At 59.3% G+C, this 13,361-nt stretch overlaps 3 protein-coding genes across 4 annotated transcripts; 2 read left to right on the forward strand and 1 right to left on the reverse strand.

The window, feature by feature from the left end:
- Window positions 1–3,260: 3,260 nt before the first annotated feature.
- Atp6v1f (ATPase H+ transporting V1 subunit F) lies at window positions 3,261–5,505 on the forward strand. The gene is made up of 2 exons (XM_021661885.2): window positions 3,261–3,496; window positions 5,060–5,505. The coding sequence occupies exons 1-2, from the start codon at window positions 3,339–3,341 to the stop codon at window positions 5,259–5,261; spliced, it is 360 nt and encodes a 119-aa protein (XP_021517560.1). The 5' UTR covers window positions 3,261–3,338; the 3' UTR covers window positions 5,262–5,505.
- A 158-nt stretch (window positions 5,506–5,663) lies between these two features.
- On the forward strand, window positions 5,664–7,740 carry Spmip1 (sperm microtubule inner protein 1). Its single transcript, XM_021661879.2, has 3 exons — window positions 5,664–5,674; window positions 5,995–6,467; window positions 7,631–7,740. The coding sequence occupies exons 1-3, from the start codon at window positions 5,664–5,666 to the stop codon at window positions 7,738–7,740; spliced, it is 594 nt and encodes a 197-aa protein (XP_021517554.1).
- Window positions 7,741–7,791: 51 nt separating this feature from the next.
- Window positions 7,792–12,036, reverse strand: LOC132649761 (collagen alpha-1(I) chain-like). 2 transcript variants are annotated; one of them, XM_060374198.1, is made up of 8 exons: window positions 11,814–12,035; window positions 11,205–11,272; window positions 10,932–11,059; window positions 9,272–9,330; window positions 8,555–9,142; window positions 8,328–8,417; window positions 8,130–8,221; window positions 7,792–8,049 (listed from the first exon to the last, which is right to left on the reverse strand). In XM_060374198.1, the coding sequence occupies exons 1-8, from the start codon at window positions 11,973–11,975 to the stop codon at window positions 7,986–7,988; spliced, it is 1,251 nt and encodes a 416-aa protein (XP_060230181.1). In that variant the 5' UTR covers window positions 11,976–12,035; the 3' UTR covers window positions 7,792–7,985. The 2 variants fall into 2 exon arrangements, with proteins under 2 accessions (XP_060230181.1, XP_060230180.1); XM_060374197.1 differs by having other exon boundaries at window positions 8,130–8,417; window positions 11,814–12,036.
- Window positions 12,037–13,361: the final 1,325 nt, after the last annotated feature.

Raw genomic sequence — 13,361 nt, forward strand, 5'->3', positions numbered from 1 at the left:
TTTATTGTTTCTCTGTTCTTTCAACTGAGATGTCTCACTTTCCCTTAGCCCTGTACGGAGCTCCTGAGAAGGAATTCAGGTTCTAGCAACCCTCCCTCCCGGGCCTAATCACAGTGACTCATTTGACAAATGGTGGTTGAATGAAGAGCAGTGAGGTGTGAGGTGTGTGTGGTGTATGAGGTGTGAGGTGTAAGGAATTCAGGTTCTAGCAACCCTCCCTCCCGGGCCTAATCACAGTGACTCATTTGACAAATGGTGGTTGAATGAAGAGCAGTGAGGTGTGAGGTGTGTGTGGTGTATGAGGTGTGAGGTGTGTGAGGTGTGTGAGGTGTGTGGCACTGTTCAGCTCCTTGAAGCTCACTCGGCCCATTTAAGGTCGACTTGTTCTTTTAAGCATCTGACCACTTGTGCTCCTCAGGCGCTGAGCAAATGGTCCCTCCCCACAGCCTCAACCCCCACCTCACTTCCTACCCCTCCCTCTTTGCCCCTGTGGCCCAGCTGCTCTCACCCACTGGGGCAGTAAGGGCTCAGTGACTTCGGGCCTCTCTCAATCCTTTAACAGTCCCGTGACAGCCCGAGAACCTCAGTCTAAAATGAAGCCTCGAAACAGCAAAGCTGAGAGTGAAAACCAAGTGTACCCCAAATCCTAGGCCAATCAGGCCACACTGATCATAGAATTTTTTTGTAGTTGTGACCAAAATACCTGACAGGAAGCAATTAAAGGGATGAAGGGTTTCTTTGGCTCACAGATGGACTGGGGGGGGGGGGGGGCTCACGGCTGCTTAGACACATCGGGTAGGATCAGGACACAGAGGACACGCCCGGGCAGCTCAGAGCACACTCGGGTCACATTTGACACCTTCAGCCTTTTACTCACTCTTGGTCCCCCTATGTGATGGTACCACCTACATTCAGTGTGTGTGTCGGGAGCACAAAGGCATGTCTCACTAATGCCGAGACCAGTGTTTGTCAAGTTGACAATCCAAATGGACAGCCGTGCATGTATACAACCACTAGAGGAGACCATGGTGGATGCGACAAGTGCCCCAAACCCAATCCCCACCTCCTCTGCCTGTCTGTCTGTCTGTTAGAAAAACAGAGGCCCTTTCCCCTCCAGTCTGCCCATTTCAGAGTTCATGTCCTTAGGAATGCTACTCTTTTGTTTTGTTTTGTTTCAAGACAGGGTTTCTTTGTATAGCCCTGCCTGTCTTGTTTTAAAGAAAGTAAACCCCAACCTTTGATTTTATCAGTGAAGAGGCAGAAGCCAAATGCTGGGCTGAAAACTTGCTAGCTCAGAAAGCACCCAGCGGCAGCTCAGTGGCTCATGCCTTTAATCCCTGCACTTGGGAGGCAGAGGCAGAAGGATCTCTGTGAGTTCGAGGCCAGCCTGGTCAACAAAGTCCAGGACAGCCAGGGCCACACAGAGAAAGCCTGTCTGAAAAAACAAAGCAGAAAACAAGAAAGCACCCAGCTGACTTCCTACTCAGTTCACCTGACAGTCCAGAGGAAAAAAGCAAAGGTTAATGGGAGCTAAAGAGCTCAAGAGCTGAGAGCTAAATGCCCCTTGTTCTTCTCCACACTGGTTTGAATGCTCTCCTCTCAAAGTCCCTCCTTTCTGTTAATCCCTGTCAGCTGGCTTCTTGCTCCACCTCTTGACCTAGGGCTAACTTTATTAAATCCTGTGTTCAGAAAGCTCTTGGGTTAAAGGTGTGTGCTAGGGCTGAGCCATACCACAACTACCTGTTTACAATAAACAGAAAGCTCTTGGGTTAAAGGAGTGTGTTAGGGGTTAATCACACCAGGCAAGAGACAGGTTTTGCAGTTCACAATCTTGGGGATCACAATGGAGTCAAATATCCTGCAACAGTCCTGGAACTTGATCTGTAGACCAGGATGGCCTTGAACTCAGAGATCCAACTTCCTCTGCCTCCCAAGTGCTGGGATTAAATGAGCACGCCACCAAAACCTGGCTTGTTTTTTTTCTTTTTTTAAATGGATTTTAAAATCAATGTTTACATTTATTTAGTTGTTCAGTGTGCCTCTGTGTGTGTTTGTATGTTCCATAGCACAAAGCTGAAGGCAGACAACTTCTGGAACTTGCTTCTCTCCTCCCACCTTGTGGGTAACTAGGGGTTGAGCTCAGATCATGAGCTGTGTGGCAACTGCCCTTACTTACTGAGCCATCTTGCTAGCCCTAGGATAGTCTTAATGTGCAGTCCAAGCTGGGCCCGAGCTTGTGGCAATGCTCCTGCTTCAACCTCCTAAATGCTAGGGTTACTTCTATGTAATTCCCTAAATTTAGCAGCTAACACAAGACCTTTTTTGTTTATCTTAGAGCACTTCAGTGCCATCATTCATTTGCCCATTTCTTTAGTAATTAAATATGTATGGAAAAATTGTTAATCATGGTGTAGTTAACGTACACGCATACCTGAGACAGGTGCTGACCTTGACCTTCCAGCTAGGAACCATCTTTTTTTTGGAAAATTATGGTCACCCATGTCTGTAATCCCAGACTGAGAGTCTGAGGCCTGACTATGTGGGCCGGAAATAGTGGTGTGCCATGTAATCCCAACATTCAGCAGGAGGAGGAGGCAGTAGGCTCACTCACCACAAATTCAAGGCCAGCCTGGTCAGCATTAGAGTTCCAGGCCAGTAAAGGCTACATACAGGTTTCAAAAAAGCAAACTACCAAATAAAACCAGAAGCAAGGGGGTGAGGTGTGGCCATGGGGGCACAAGCCTTGGATCCTAGAACTTGGGAGGCCAGGCCGGGCTAAACAGTGCAACCTGATCCTAAAAAAGTGGGAGCGCACTGGTTGACCAGTTAGCCGCGAGGCCCAAATAGTGGAAGAAGTGACTCCTGCAGGTTGTGGTTTGACCTCACACACAGGGTCCCACCCCACCCTCACCCCCGCTGCCCTGCATCCGCTTCCAAAAAAACAGCAACAAATGTACCAACAAAAAAAATTTAAACCTCAAAAATCATACCCGCACGGCTCTGCTTTGACCAGCCTGAGCTACATGAGCACGTCAAAAACAAAACAGACAACATACACAAGAAAGAGAGCACGTCCGCTGAGGTCTCGGTCTGTAATAACTAGGTTCAACAGACGTTTCTTCTAAGAAGGAAGGAAGGAAAGACAGGCTGCCAGTGTGAGGCCTCCGCCGCTCGGCCTCCTGGGAGTCGTAGTTCGCGACTCCGCCCTCCGTGGCGCAGGCAGGCGCAGCTTGAGGCAGGTTCCTGTTAGTGCGCATGCTCGGGAGGCGGGGCCCTGCGCGGGACTGAGGGAGGCGCCGCTGCGGGGGTCGGGGCGTCACAGGCGCTCGGCCGGCAGGATGGCGGGCCGGGGGAAGCTGATCGCGGTGATCGGGGACGAGGACACGGTGACCGGCTTCCTGCTGGGCGGCATAGGGGAGCTTAACAAGAACCGCCACCCCAACTTCCTGGTGGTGGAGAAGGATACCACCATCAATGAGATCGAAGACACCTTCAGGTACGGCAGCCTGGAGGCCTGACTGGGCCCTTCCTTGCGCCTGTGACGGGAGAGCTGGGGACCTGGGTGCTGGCGGTGCTGGGGTCGGGGCGGCCTCGGAAGCCGTCCGCGGATCGGGGAGCGGAGCTTGCGGCCTGCCCCGCCGGACGCCTGGAGCCCGGCAGGCGCAGCCTCTTCCGGGGTCCCTGCCGCTCCTGGCCTTTTCCAGTCGCGCCCTAAACAAGCACCCCCCGCGTCGGGCTGGACAGTGGGCGTGCGTGCGTGCGTGCGTGTCCTGGTAGCCCCCTTTTGCCTCGTAAAGCTAGTACCTACTCTGTGTATGCAGCCCCCGGCAGCCTGCCTGGGCTTTCCGTTTGTCTTGGGGAGAACATCTGGGAAGTATGGCCTTCCGCGAAGACCTTGTGCTTCAAGCCCTCACTTGGTGCCCTGGGTCAAAGGTCATAGCTTCAAAAAGTGGGCACAGGCGTTCCTTTTAAGCCAAGCAGTGTCCTGTTGACTAGAATTGAGGGTGCCAACTAGGCCCCTCGTTTTCTAGGGCAATGCTGCCAAGTCTGAGGAATAAAGTGCCTTCACCTGTTTTCCCTAAGTAGCCCAGTCCAGGGCTGCTGGCTGAGACCAGTTCCTGCTGCCTGGGATGGCTCTGACCTGAGAGGCTGCTGTCAGCTGATCACTGAGCAATACGCCAAAGTGACCGCTATGGTCACTGGAGGACAGATTTTACTTCCAAGGATTTTCCATGTTTCCAACGGTCAAACAATCAAAACAGTCAAATCTGTTCCATGTACTGGGCAGGAAGTAGATGCCCAGTAAATGGTCTTTGATGAGTAATGGTTGAATGAGCACGCCTGTCTGTGTGTGAGAGTGAGCACATGAGAGGAAGGCTGTTACAGCAGCCTCTGTCTGGAAACTGTGCTTCCTTCGTTGCTGAGTTTCCTCTTTCCACCTTGATTTGGCTTATGGCAGATGTCGCCTTGTCCTGTGCCCTGTCCTCATCAGCATAGATGCTGAGGCCGGCAGTGGTCTCCTCACCCCTGTCTTAAAAACTTTGTAAGATTCAACAGGTATACATTAAGGAGCTGCTCTTCCACCTCATCATGAATCTTGTCTTTCTCCACCTAGATCAATAATACGATTTTGCTTTTCAAGACAGGGTTTCTCTGTGTAGCCCTGGCTGTCCTAAAACTCTCGCTGTAGACCAGGCTAGCCTCCAATCACAGGGATCTGCCTGCCTTTGCCTCCTTGGGACTAAGGTTGCAGGACACCACTGCTGGCATTTTTTTCCTTTTGGCTAATAAGTGTCTTATGTTTGTAAAATCTTTTTATTCGAATGCAAAGGGAAGGAGCTCAAAGCTATTTCCCTCCCCTGTCTTGTAGAGGCAGCATACAAAACACACTGACATGCCCCTGTCCTTCCTTACCGGTTCCGCCATGAGCGATGTGTGGCCCCTAGCCCTGAGCAGTGTGGCTCTGGGCACCTGAATGCAATTGCTTCATTCAGGGACAGATGAGGGTTCAGCCCCTAAGCCTCCGGGTCCCTGTCATTCTCCTTTCTTCCCCCAACAGGCAGTTTCTCAACAGGGACGACATTGGCATCATTCTCATCAACCAGTACATTGCAGAGATGGTTCGCCATGCGCTCGACGCCCACCAGCGCTCCATCCCAGCCGTCCTGGAGATCCCGTCTAAGGAGCATCCCTATGACGCAGCCAAGGACTCCATCCTGCGCAGGGCCAAGGGCATGTTCACTGCGGAAGACCTGCGCTAGGGCCCGGCAGCCCTCGGCCCTCTCTCACCACTAGGCCCCTCCCAGTTTGCACCCGCTATTTAAGTTTCAAGCCTCGGCATCCAGCCCCTCCCTTCCTCTCCACTGAGTGGCTCCTAAGCTGTTGGGGTTCTGGGTTCAGGTCCAGGCTGGGTAGGGAAAGAAAGCCCAACCTCTTCTCCCTCCACTGCCTCCCCCTGTGCTGTTCCGCAGGGTCGTTGCTGATATTAAAGGAGTGTTCTCTTCAGATGGGTGCTGGAGTGGATTCATGAAGGGTGCAGTGTTGGGGGACCCTACCAAAGAGCCAGGTGAAGCCTAAGCCAGGGGGTCTGATTCAGGGACTGGTCACCTGGCTTCAGAGGTGAGGGCAGAAGCGATTGCACAGGGCTGCCGTTCTGGAGCAGCATGGCTAACGCGTGGGCCACGGCCCCCTCACAGGGATCTGAGCCCCATCAAAGAGAGACACTTACGTTGTGATTGTATCTGTGGGAAGATGACAGCTATGAAGTGATTTTCTGGCTGTGGTCACCACTCCATGAGCAACTGCATTAAAGGGCGCAGCACGGGGAAGGGTGAGAACCACTGATCCCAGCTAGAGATGGGGGCTACAGGGCCGAGGGCCCGGTGTCCTGGAGCCCTGCCCCCGGGCTGCCTCAGAAAGGGTGCCGTGGGGACCTCTGCCAGGGCAGCGGCAGGTAGAACCCTGGCCCTGTGTGAGGTGAGGCTCCGTTGCCAGGAGACTGCCGGGGGCAGCCGCCCCGGGCGCCCAGCCGCCTGCCGCTCTCTGCCGTGCTGTGTCAGGGCAGCTGAACATGGATACCATGCGGCAGAACTTCTGGAAGGAGGAGTACCTCAAACAGATGAAATTGCGCTGCGAGTGGTACCGCAAGTATGGGAATCTGGTGAAGGCCAAGCAGAAGGCTAAGAGTGCGGCTCGCCTGCCCCTCAAACTGCCCACCCTGCTGCCCAAGGTTGCCGTGCCGGCAGCTGTCTCCAGAGCAGCCCCTTCCAAGGCCCCCAGCCCCGTCCCAGAGGCTTTCCAGTCAGAAATGTACCCCGTCCCGCCCGACATCAAAGCCCTGCTGTATGAAGGCATCTCACATGACTTGCAGGGCCGCTACCACTACCTCAAAGCCCGACAGCTGGACCTGCCAGAGAAGCGCTACCTATTCCCCATCACCACCAACTTCTCCTATGGCTGGCAGCTGGGTGAGCCCCAACCCTCCGCACATGAGCCACCACACACACAGACCTGCCTTATGCTGGAGAGCAGGAAGTCTAGGGGAAGGCCAGATTGCGGGCGAGGAAGCAGATCTGAGACCAGCCCGGTGACCGAGGGCACAGCCGGGAGGGGGCAGGCGCATACTTCAGCTGGACTGTTAGCAAGGGCCTTTCCCGAGGCTTGTAAGGCTGATGGCTGATGTGGAAAGGGGGTCGGATTCTCTCCTGAGGGAAGCTAATGAGGTGCAAGCAGCCGGGTGATACTGGCTTTAGGAAACGAGCTTCTAGCGGGTGAGTTGGAGTTAGACGCTTGCATTATCTTGGCAAGATGTGATTAGAATTAGAACAGAAATCACGGATGATTTGGACAAGACAAGTTCAATGGAGCCTATTGCTGGTTCAAATCTGCCAGGAAGGGCAATCAGTGGCGAGCCAGAGATTTTGTTGTAGTTGCTGGTAAGGACATGACTGGTGATGTGTGACGACAGGTCTGTGGTGGCCTTAGTAGGTTGGTGATGTCACAGAGGCAGCTGTGTGTGGAAGCGTGGCCTTCAGGAGTGGGGCAGAGGGTGTCATCAGAGTGAAGCAAAGGATGGACTTACATGAAGGGAGTGGGCAGGCGGACAGAGGGCAGGGATGGCACTGGCTCGAGGCAAGCCCCTGAGTGTTTCTACTGTGAGGCTGAGGGTAGGTCATCAGCCAGGAGAGAGACAGCGGGGGAACCCAGTGGCTTTTCAGGAGTGTGGGAAAACCGGCAAGGCTGTGTTAGTGGGCTGGTGAGGGTCCCTGAGCGTCAGGAGCTTCTAGGGAGTGTTGCCCGCCGCCTGAGGGTGTGAAGAAAAGTGGGAGCCCTCATCTTCCCTCGAGGGGAAAGGAAAGGGGCAGCTCCCCTGTGTCTGTCCCTGTGACAAACATGGCCAGAGGCGCCCCTGACCCGGCGGCCCTGGGGAGAGAGTGCTCTGTCCCCTCGATGCGGAAATTCTGAGTCCAGCAGCCCAGGCCCCGATGCGTTTTCCTCAGGAGAAACATTCCTCCCCATTCTTCAGGAGCCCTGTTTATTTATTTATACATAGTAGATGCGACATGGGCAGAGCCCAGGGCTCTGAGACCCTTCCTCATGCCTGTTCCTAGTATCTGGCATCTTTTCCCAGGCCCTGCAACAAAGCAACAGTTGGTCTCCTGCAAGATGTGCCGCATTGAGTCATTCTTCCGTAAGAATGGGGCCTTTGCACTGCTTGACCCCCGAGATCTGGCCCTCTGACCTGGGGCCTGGCAGTAATTTAGATGCGGAAAAAGCAATAACAGGATTCTTGGTGGAGCCTCATTGCGGTGTGTGTCTGTGTGTGCATGCGCGAGCAGGGGATTCTGTTCTCCCTGCTCTCAATAATGCTTCCCTCTGGGTCTTTCTGAAACTACCTCACGCCTGGGTCACCGTCAGCCTTAACCACCAGCGCCACATCTCCATGGCGACGCAGCAAAGGACCGGCAGGCTGGGAGGGGTGGGCGCTATTCTCCAGGAGCAGGCTTCTCAGCGCCAGGGGACAGCAGATCCCGAAAGCTCTGGGTGTTCCTGGGAAGACAACGGCTCGTCAGGCGGGTGCCGGGTGTGTGGGGGGGACGAACCCCTGCCCTTCCCTGCAGGCGTCTCACCTGGCCCCGAGTGCCCGCAGCTGCTGAGTCCTGCCACGGTGCACCTGCTCCAGACGCTCTCGCACGGCTCGTCGCCGTCCCGCGGCGTCCTCCTGGGCGGCACGAGCTCTGAGCGGCCGGGTGCGGCCAGCAGGGTGCTGCCCCCCCCCACCCTGCTGGCTGCTGCCGTCCCCTCGGGGCAGGACCCCGGGCTCTTGCCTGTGGCGCCGTCAGAGTCGCACTGGAAGGGAGCCCCAGCGGGTGAACTCGGCGGTGGTGGTTCGCGACCACGCGGAGGCGTCCCAGGACCTGGGGAGGCAGCGGTTAGCCGGGCCCCGCCCATCACCCCGCCCACCGCCTCCGCTGCTCCGCCCAGCGCCCTCGTCGCTCCGCCCACCGCCCCGCCCCGCCCCGCCCGCACGCGCAGGCCGGGCTCTGGGGCGCACCCGCAGCCGCTGCCGCTCCCGGTCCCGCCGCCGCCGCCTCCTGGCTGTGCAGTACACATCCAGCAGCCGCTGCAGAGCCTCCTGTTGGGCGCCGGCCGGCGTCGCTTCCCTGCTCCCGGGTGCCGGCCACGCGGCCTTAGAGGGCCTGGGGTCCCCGGGGCCGCGCTGCTCTCGGTTCTTCGGCGCCCCAGGGGCCAGCGTCCTGCCTTCCGGGCCTCGGGGCCTGGGCGGCCCGGGAAGCTCGGCGGGGACGGGAGCCCGCTCCCCTTCGCGGGCAGCCGCTGCCGGGGGCCGCTGGCTGCTGCCAGCCCGGACGCCCGGTGGCCCGTCTTCCCCCCGCTGGGGGGTCGGCTCTCCCGGGGCCCTGCAGGGGTCCCCAGGGCGGCCCTCTTCCTGGCGCCAGGCTGCCGCTCCTCCCGGAACTGCCCCGCGGACTTCGGAATTGCTGCTTTTCCCAAACCAAGGGGTCTCTAATTCCTGGCCCTGCCGGGCCTGCTGCCCTTCCCCGGGCGGGCTTCCGGGGGTCTGCCCGCGCGAGCTCTGAGGGTTCAGCTCTGCTCCGCTCCCCTCGTCCTCGCCGCCTCCGTCCTGGGGAGGGAGCGCCGCGACTGCTCTTCCCCGCGGAAGGTCTCCGCCGCGGCCCCGCCTCACCCCAGCAGCCTTCCCCCAGGCAGACCCTGCCCGCCGCGGCCCCCAGGGGACCCTCTAACCCTTCACCTTCAGGTCGGCGTCTCCCGGCTCCTCGAGAGCACGGCCGCCGGCGGGGTGTTCGCAGCCTGAGGGGGAGGACCGGGCGCTGCTGTCTGCTGCCGCTCGCGCGTCCCGGAACTAGGACGGGCGTGCTTGAAGCTGGGCAGCGGGGCGCGCCTGGGATCCAGCCCTCGGGAGGCAGAGGCAGGAGCAGCACTGTGAGTTTGAGGCCAGCCTGGTCTACACAGCGAGTTCCAGGACAGCCAGGGCTATGGAATCCTGCCTCAGAACAAAGAGAGGCCGCCTGGAGTGGCCCGGAGAGGACTGGGGGGAGGACTCGAGGCTGGTGCCTGAGCCTTGGCACAGCTCGTGCGCCTTCATTCCTGCCCACACTGCGGGCCCTGAGTCACCTCGTCTGCAAACAGCCCAATCTCCTCCTCTCTGCACCCCAAGGAGACCTCTCTAAGGAGCCGCACACTTCTCCCAGAGCATGAGGAGGGCCCGCTTGTTTGCTCAGGCCCTCGCATAAGGGCCTCGACCAAATTTGCCCGGGTGGGGCAGCCCGGCCCACGGGAGAGGCCGCCGTTGGTGCCGTGCTTTCCCTGGTGGGAACAAGAAACCCTCCTTGGGGCGCTCCTTAGGGCGCCGTTCCTGAAAACAAGATCCAAAGAGGTCGGCGTTGAAATGTTCGCCAGTCTGGCTTGAGGACTGCCAGGCCTTCCTGATGAGCACAATTCTAAAGGTGGGAAGCTCCGGGCCGCCTCCTGCAGCCGTGGAAACAGCCGCTGTGCACCCACACGCCTGGCTCAAGGGCCCCTGTGTCATAGCTCCTGAGGCGAGGAACACAGACTGAATATTCACAACGCCAACCACAGGCGTTAGAAATCATTGTCAAAAAGTGGGAAAACAACCTACCCTCTTCCTGCCGAGCCGGGCTCTCATTACTGTCCGTCCTGTGTCTGTCTGCGCCCACCCCCAGGCAATGTAATCTGCATCTCTGTCTTCCCCAGAGAGAGCATGTGTGTAAACCCTGACAGTCAAGCAGGAACAGTTGGCACCGTTTCACTGGTGATAAAACAGTTGGAAGGAGAGAGCTTTGACAGGTGTGTCGTGGACACACTTGAGACTCAGTTCCCTTTGCACCAGGCTGGAGGAGGGGAGGCCGGTCCATTCCCCCAGGTCCTGTCTGCTGCCGACTTGCTCTCTCTCAAGGCTGTCTCCATGACTAGAACGTCCTCCTGGGCCTCTTTATAGGCCCCACGCTGGCCTAGGTGGCCTCGGATTGTCATTCTGTCCCTCCTCCCCTGAGCACCAACTACTGGTTCTTCCTGCTGCTCCTGAGCCCCAGTTCAACTCGGAATCCCACCGGACACAGTGCCTGAGACAGCTGGCGCCAACAGGAAGTTGGCAGTAAGCCTGCTTCCACCGAGCAGTCAAGCACCAGCAACCCTAGGCTCCTGAGGCTGAGGCAGGGGGACCGAATTCAGGACCAGGCTGGGCTATACTTGCGGCAAGTTCTGGGTTAAGATGGCCTATATAGCAAGACCCTGTCTCAGAAAAATTTTAAAAAATACAAAAAATTAAAAGCCTGTTCGCCATCCCCAGCTGCCCCGACACCCGGTGAAAGGGTGTGAGGTGGAGGGTGGCTGGGACGAGGCTGTCCCTGCCTTGGGTCTAGCCTGCTCACCAGCTCCAGGCCCGGCTGCTCCGGTGGCTGCTGGACCCGCTCCTGCTGGGGCCCCAGGCCCAGCCTGTGTAGGTCTGACGAGGCTCGTCTGGCTCCTGGCGTCATCCAGAGCGGGGGTGGCCGGCCTCCTGCGGAGTTGGGCGGCTGCAGCGAGGCGGCGGCCTGACTGCCAGCCCCCGCTCCCCTCACCCTGGCCTCGGGGGTCCCTGGGCCGCGCGCAGGGCACGAGAAGAACGGTGACGGGGGGGGGGGGGCTCGCGGAGCAGGGCTCACCCCGTTAGGCTCCCGCGGCTCTCACTCGGGGCCTCCCCAGCCTGGCGTGGAGGGCGCGGCGCGGCAGTCTGCAGGATCGAACGGACCCCCCGGCCGCAGGTAGCACCCCCGGCGGGAAGGAGGCTCCCAGCAGCCCCTCGGGGGTCCCGCCACCGGTACCCGGGCCTCTGTGACACCTCTTCCCCAAGGCACACCTTGGGCTTTGAAGGCCGCCTCAGCCCTGCTTCGGGCCGGCGCCTCCCCCAGGACAGCCCCGCGAGGGGGGCCCACGGCAAAGGCTGCCCTGCCTCTCCGGCTGCGGCCCTGCCCCCTGCCGGCTGGCACGCGGCCCTCGGGGCAGCATGGGCCCACAGGGACTTCACCAGCCGGCCGTCAGCGGGGCCCACCCTCGACTTAGGGAACGTGGCGGCTGCGGCGGGAACCCTGCTGCTCCAATGGGCCCAGGGCTTCTCCCGGGGGCCTTTGCGGGGAGATCTGGAAGGATCTAGCATCACCCGCCTTTCTAGCCGGGCGTCGAGAAGCTCGGGGTCCTCAGGGGCGCATGCGCCTCCCACTCCTCGCCCCCTGACGACCTCCGTGTCACGTGGCGCCCCGGCTCGCCCCACTCACCAGCGGCTCGCAGTCCAGATCCCCCGCCCCGCGCTGGCTCCACGCAGGCCGGTCCCTCAGGCCATAGACGCTGGCGCAGGGGGGCCAGAAGAGGCCCAGCCCCGCCCCAGCCAGCAGCTCCAAGTCCCAGACGAGCTGCGGGGGGACGGGAAACCAGGGCATGGGGCGGCCCCGCTGCCCCCCGGGCCTGCTCCCCGGCGCCAGCCCCTACCTTTTCCCGTGCCCGCCGGCTCCGCTCCATCTGCAGCAGCGTCCTGGGTAGCTCCTGGCCTGGGGGGCAGTCGTGGCCCTCACGAACCTGGGGCGGGAGCAGGAGCGGAGTCAGGCCCTGCCCGCCCCCTTGGAAGCAGCGCTTGGCCTTCCTCACCTGCTGCGACGCAGCTTGGAGCTGGCCTAGATCTGCAGGGCGCTGGAAGAGGAGCCGGAACAGGGTCAGGGCTTGCTCGGGGCTGCAGGCGAGCCTCGGGGGCCGAGGGGTGGTTGCCTGCGCCATGGGGACGGGAACAGGACAGACTCCCTCTCCTCTCAATCTGCATCCGCTGCCCGGCCTCAGGAGAGCGAGCGGGGAACAAAAGCTCTGACCTCAATAATTCAGGGTCCTGACACCTGAGCAGGCCCGGCTGGGCAGCGGCCTCCCCCCACAGGACCTCTCTGGGTCGGGTTTCTTGAATTGGAGGTGGAGGGCACAACCTGACTCAGGAGGCCTCGGACAGGTGCCTGTCTGCACCCGAGGACTATTCTCTTACGCGCATTGTCCGATTCTGAGTTACGTTGCTGTCATAAAATGGCCTGACAAAAGCAGAGATGCCTCGTGGCTAAGGGCTCGTGCTGCCACTGCAGAGGGCACAGTCGGGTCTCCCGCGCCCACGTGGCAGCTCACAACCATCTGCAAAGCCGCTTCTAAAGGATCCTGCCCCCTCTTCTGACCTCTGCAGGCCCCGGGCGCGCGCGCGCACCCAGGGCCCAAACCAGGCAGCAGCGCCATCCGCCCTCAGGCTGTGTGCCCACAGCAACTGAAGAGATCGAGACAGCAGCGCACACACGTGCCACAGGGCAGCCGAGCCCGCCACCCCTCACACACGTGCCACAGGGCAGCCGGTCCCACAAGCATGCTTCGAAGAACTGTCCCTCTGTGTCCGATGCCACCATGCGAGTGTGCTCTGTATGGTCCTGGCGACAGCAGCAGCTCTGGAACACAGCGTGCCCCAGCACCCACACACTCGTGCACGTGATTCTCACTACAGCTCATGAGCTGTGTGGACCTGCATGTCCCACTGCCAGCGTCTTCTAAGGAATGAGGTGTTGCAGGAAATCCTTAGGTGCCTGGCGGAGGCCGTGCACACCTTTAATCCCAGCACTCAGGAGGCAGGAGGATCTCTTTGGAGTTTGCAGCCAGCCTGCTCTACAGAGTGAGGGCAGAGGCCGGCCATGTCTGTGAGTTCAAGGCCAGCCAGGGCTACACAGAGAAACCCTGTCTCAAAAACACAGAATGAATGAACAAACAAATGAAGGAAAGAAAGGAAGTTGAGAGAATCCTTGGGTCACTGG

The sequence above is a fragment of the Meriones unguiculatus genome, chromosome 21 (assembly GCF_030254825.1).
Source record: "Meriones unguiculatus strain TT.TT164.6M chromosome 21, Bangor_MerUng_6.1, whole genome shotgun sequence".
Lineage (NCBI taxonomy): Eukaryota > Metazoa > Chordata > Mammalia > Rodentia > Muridae > Meriones > Meriones unguiculatus.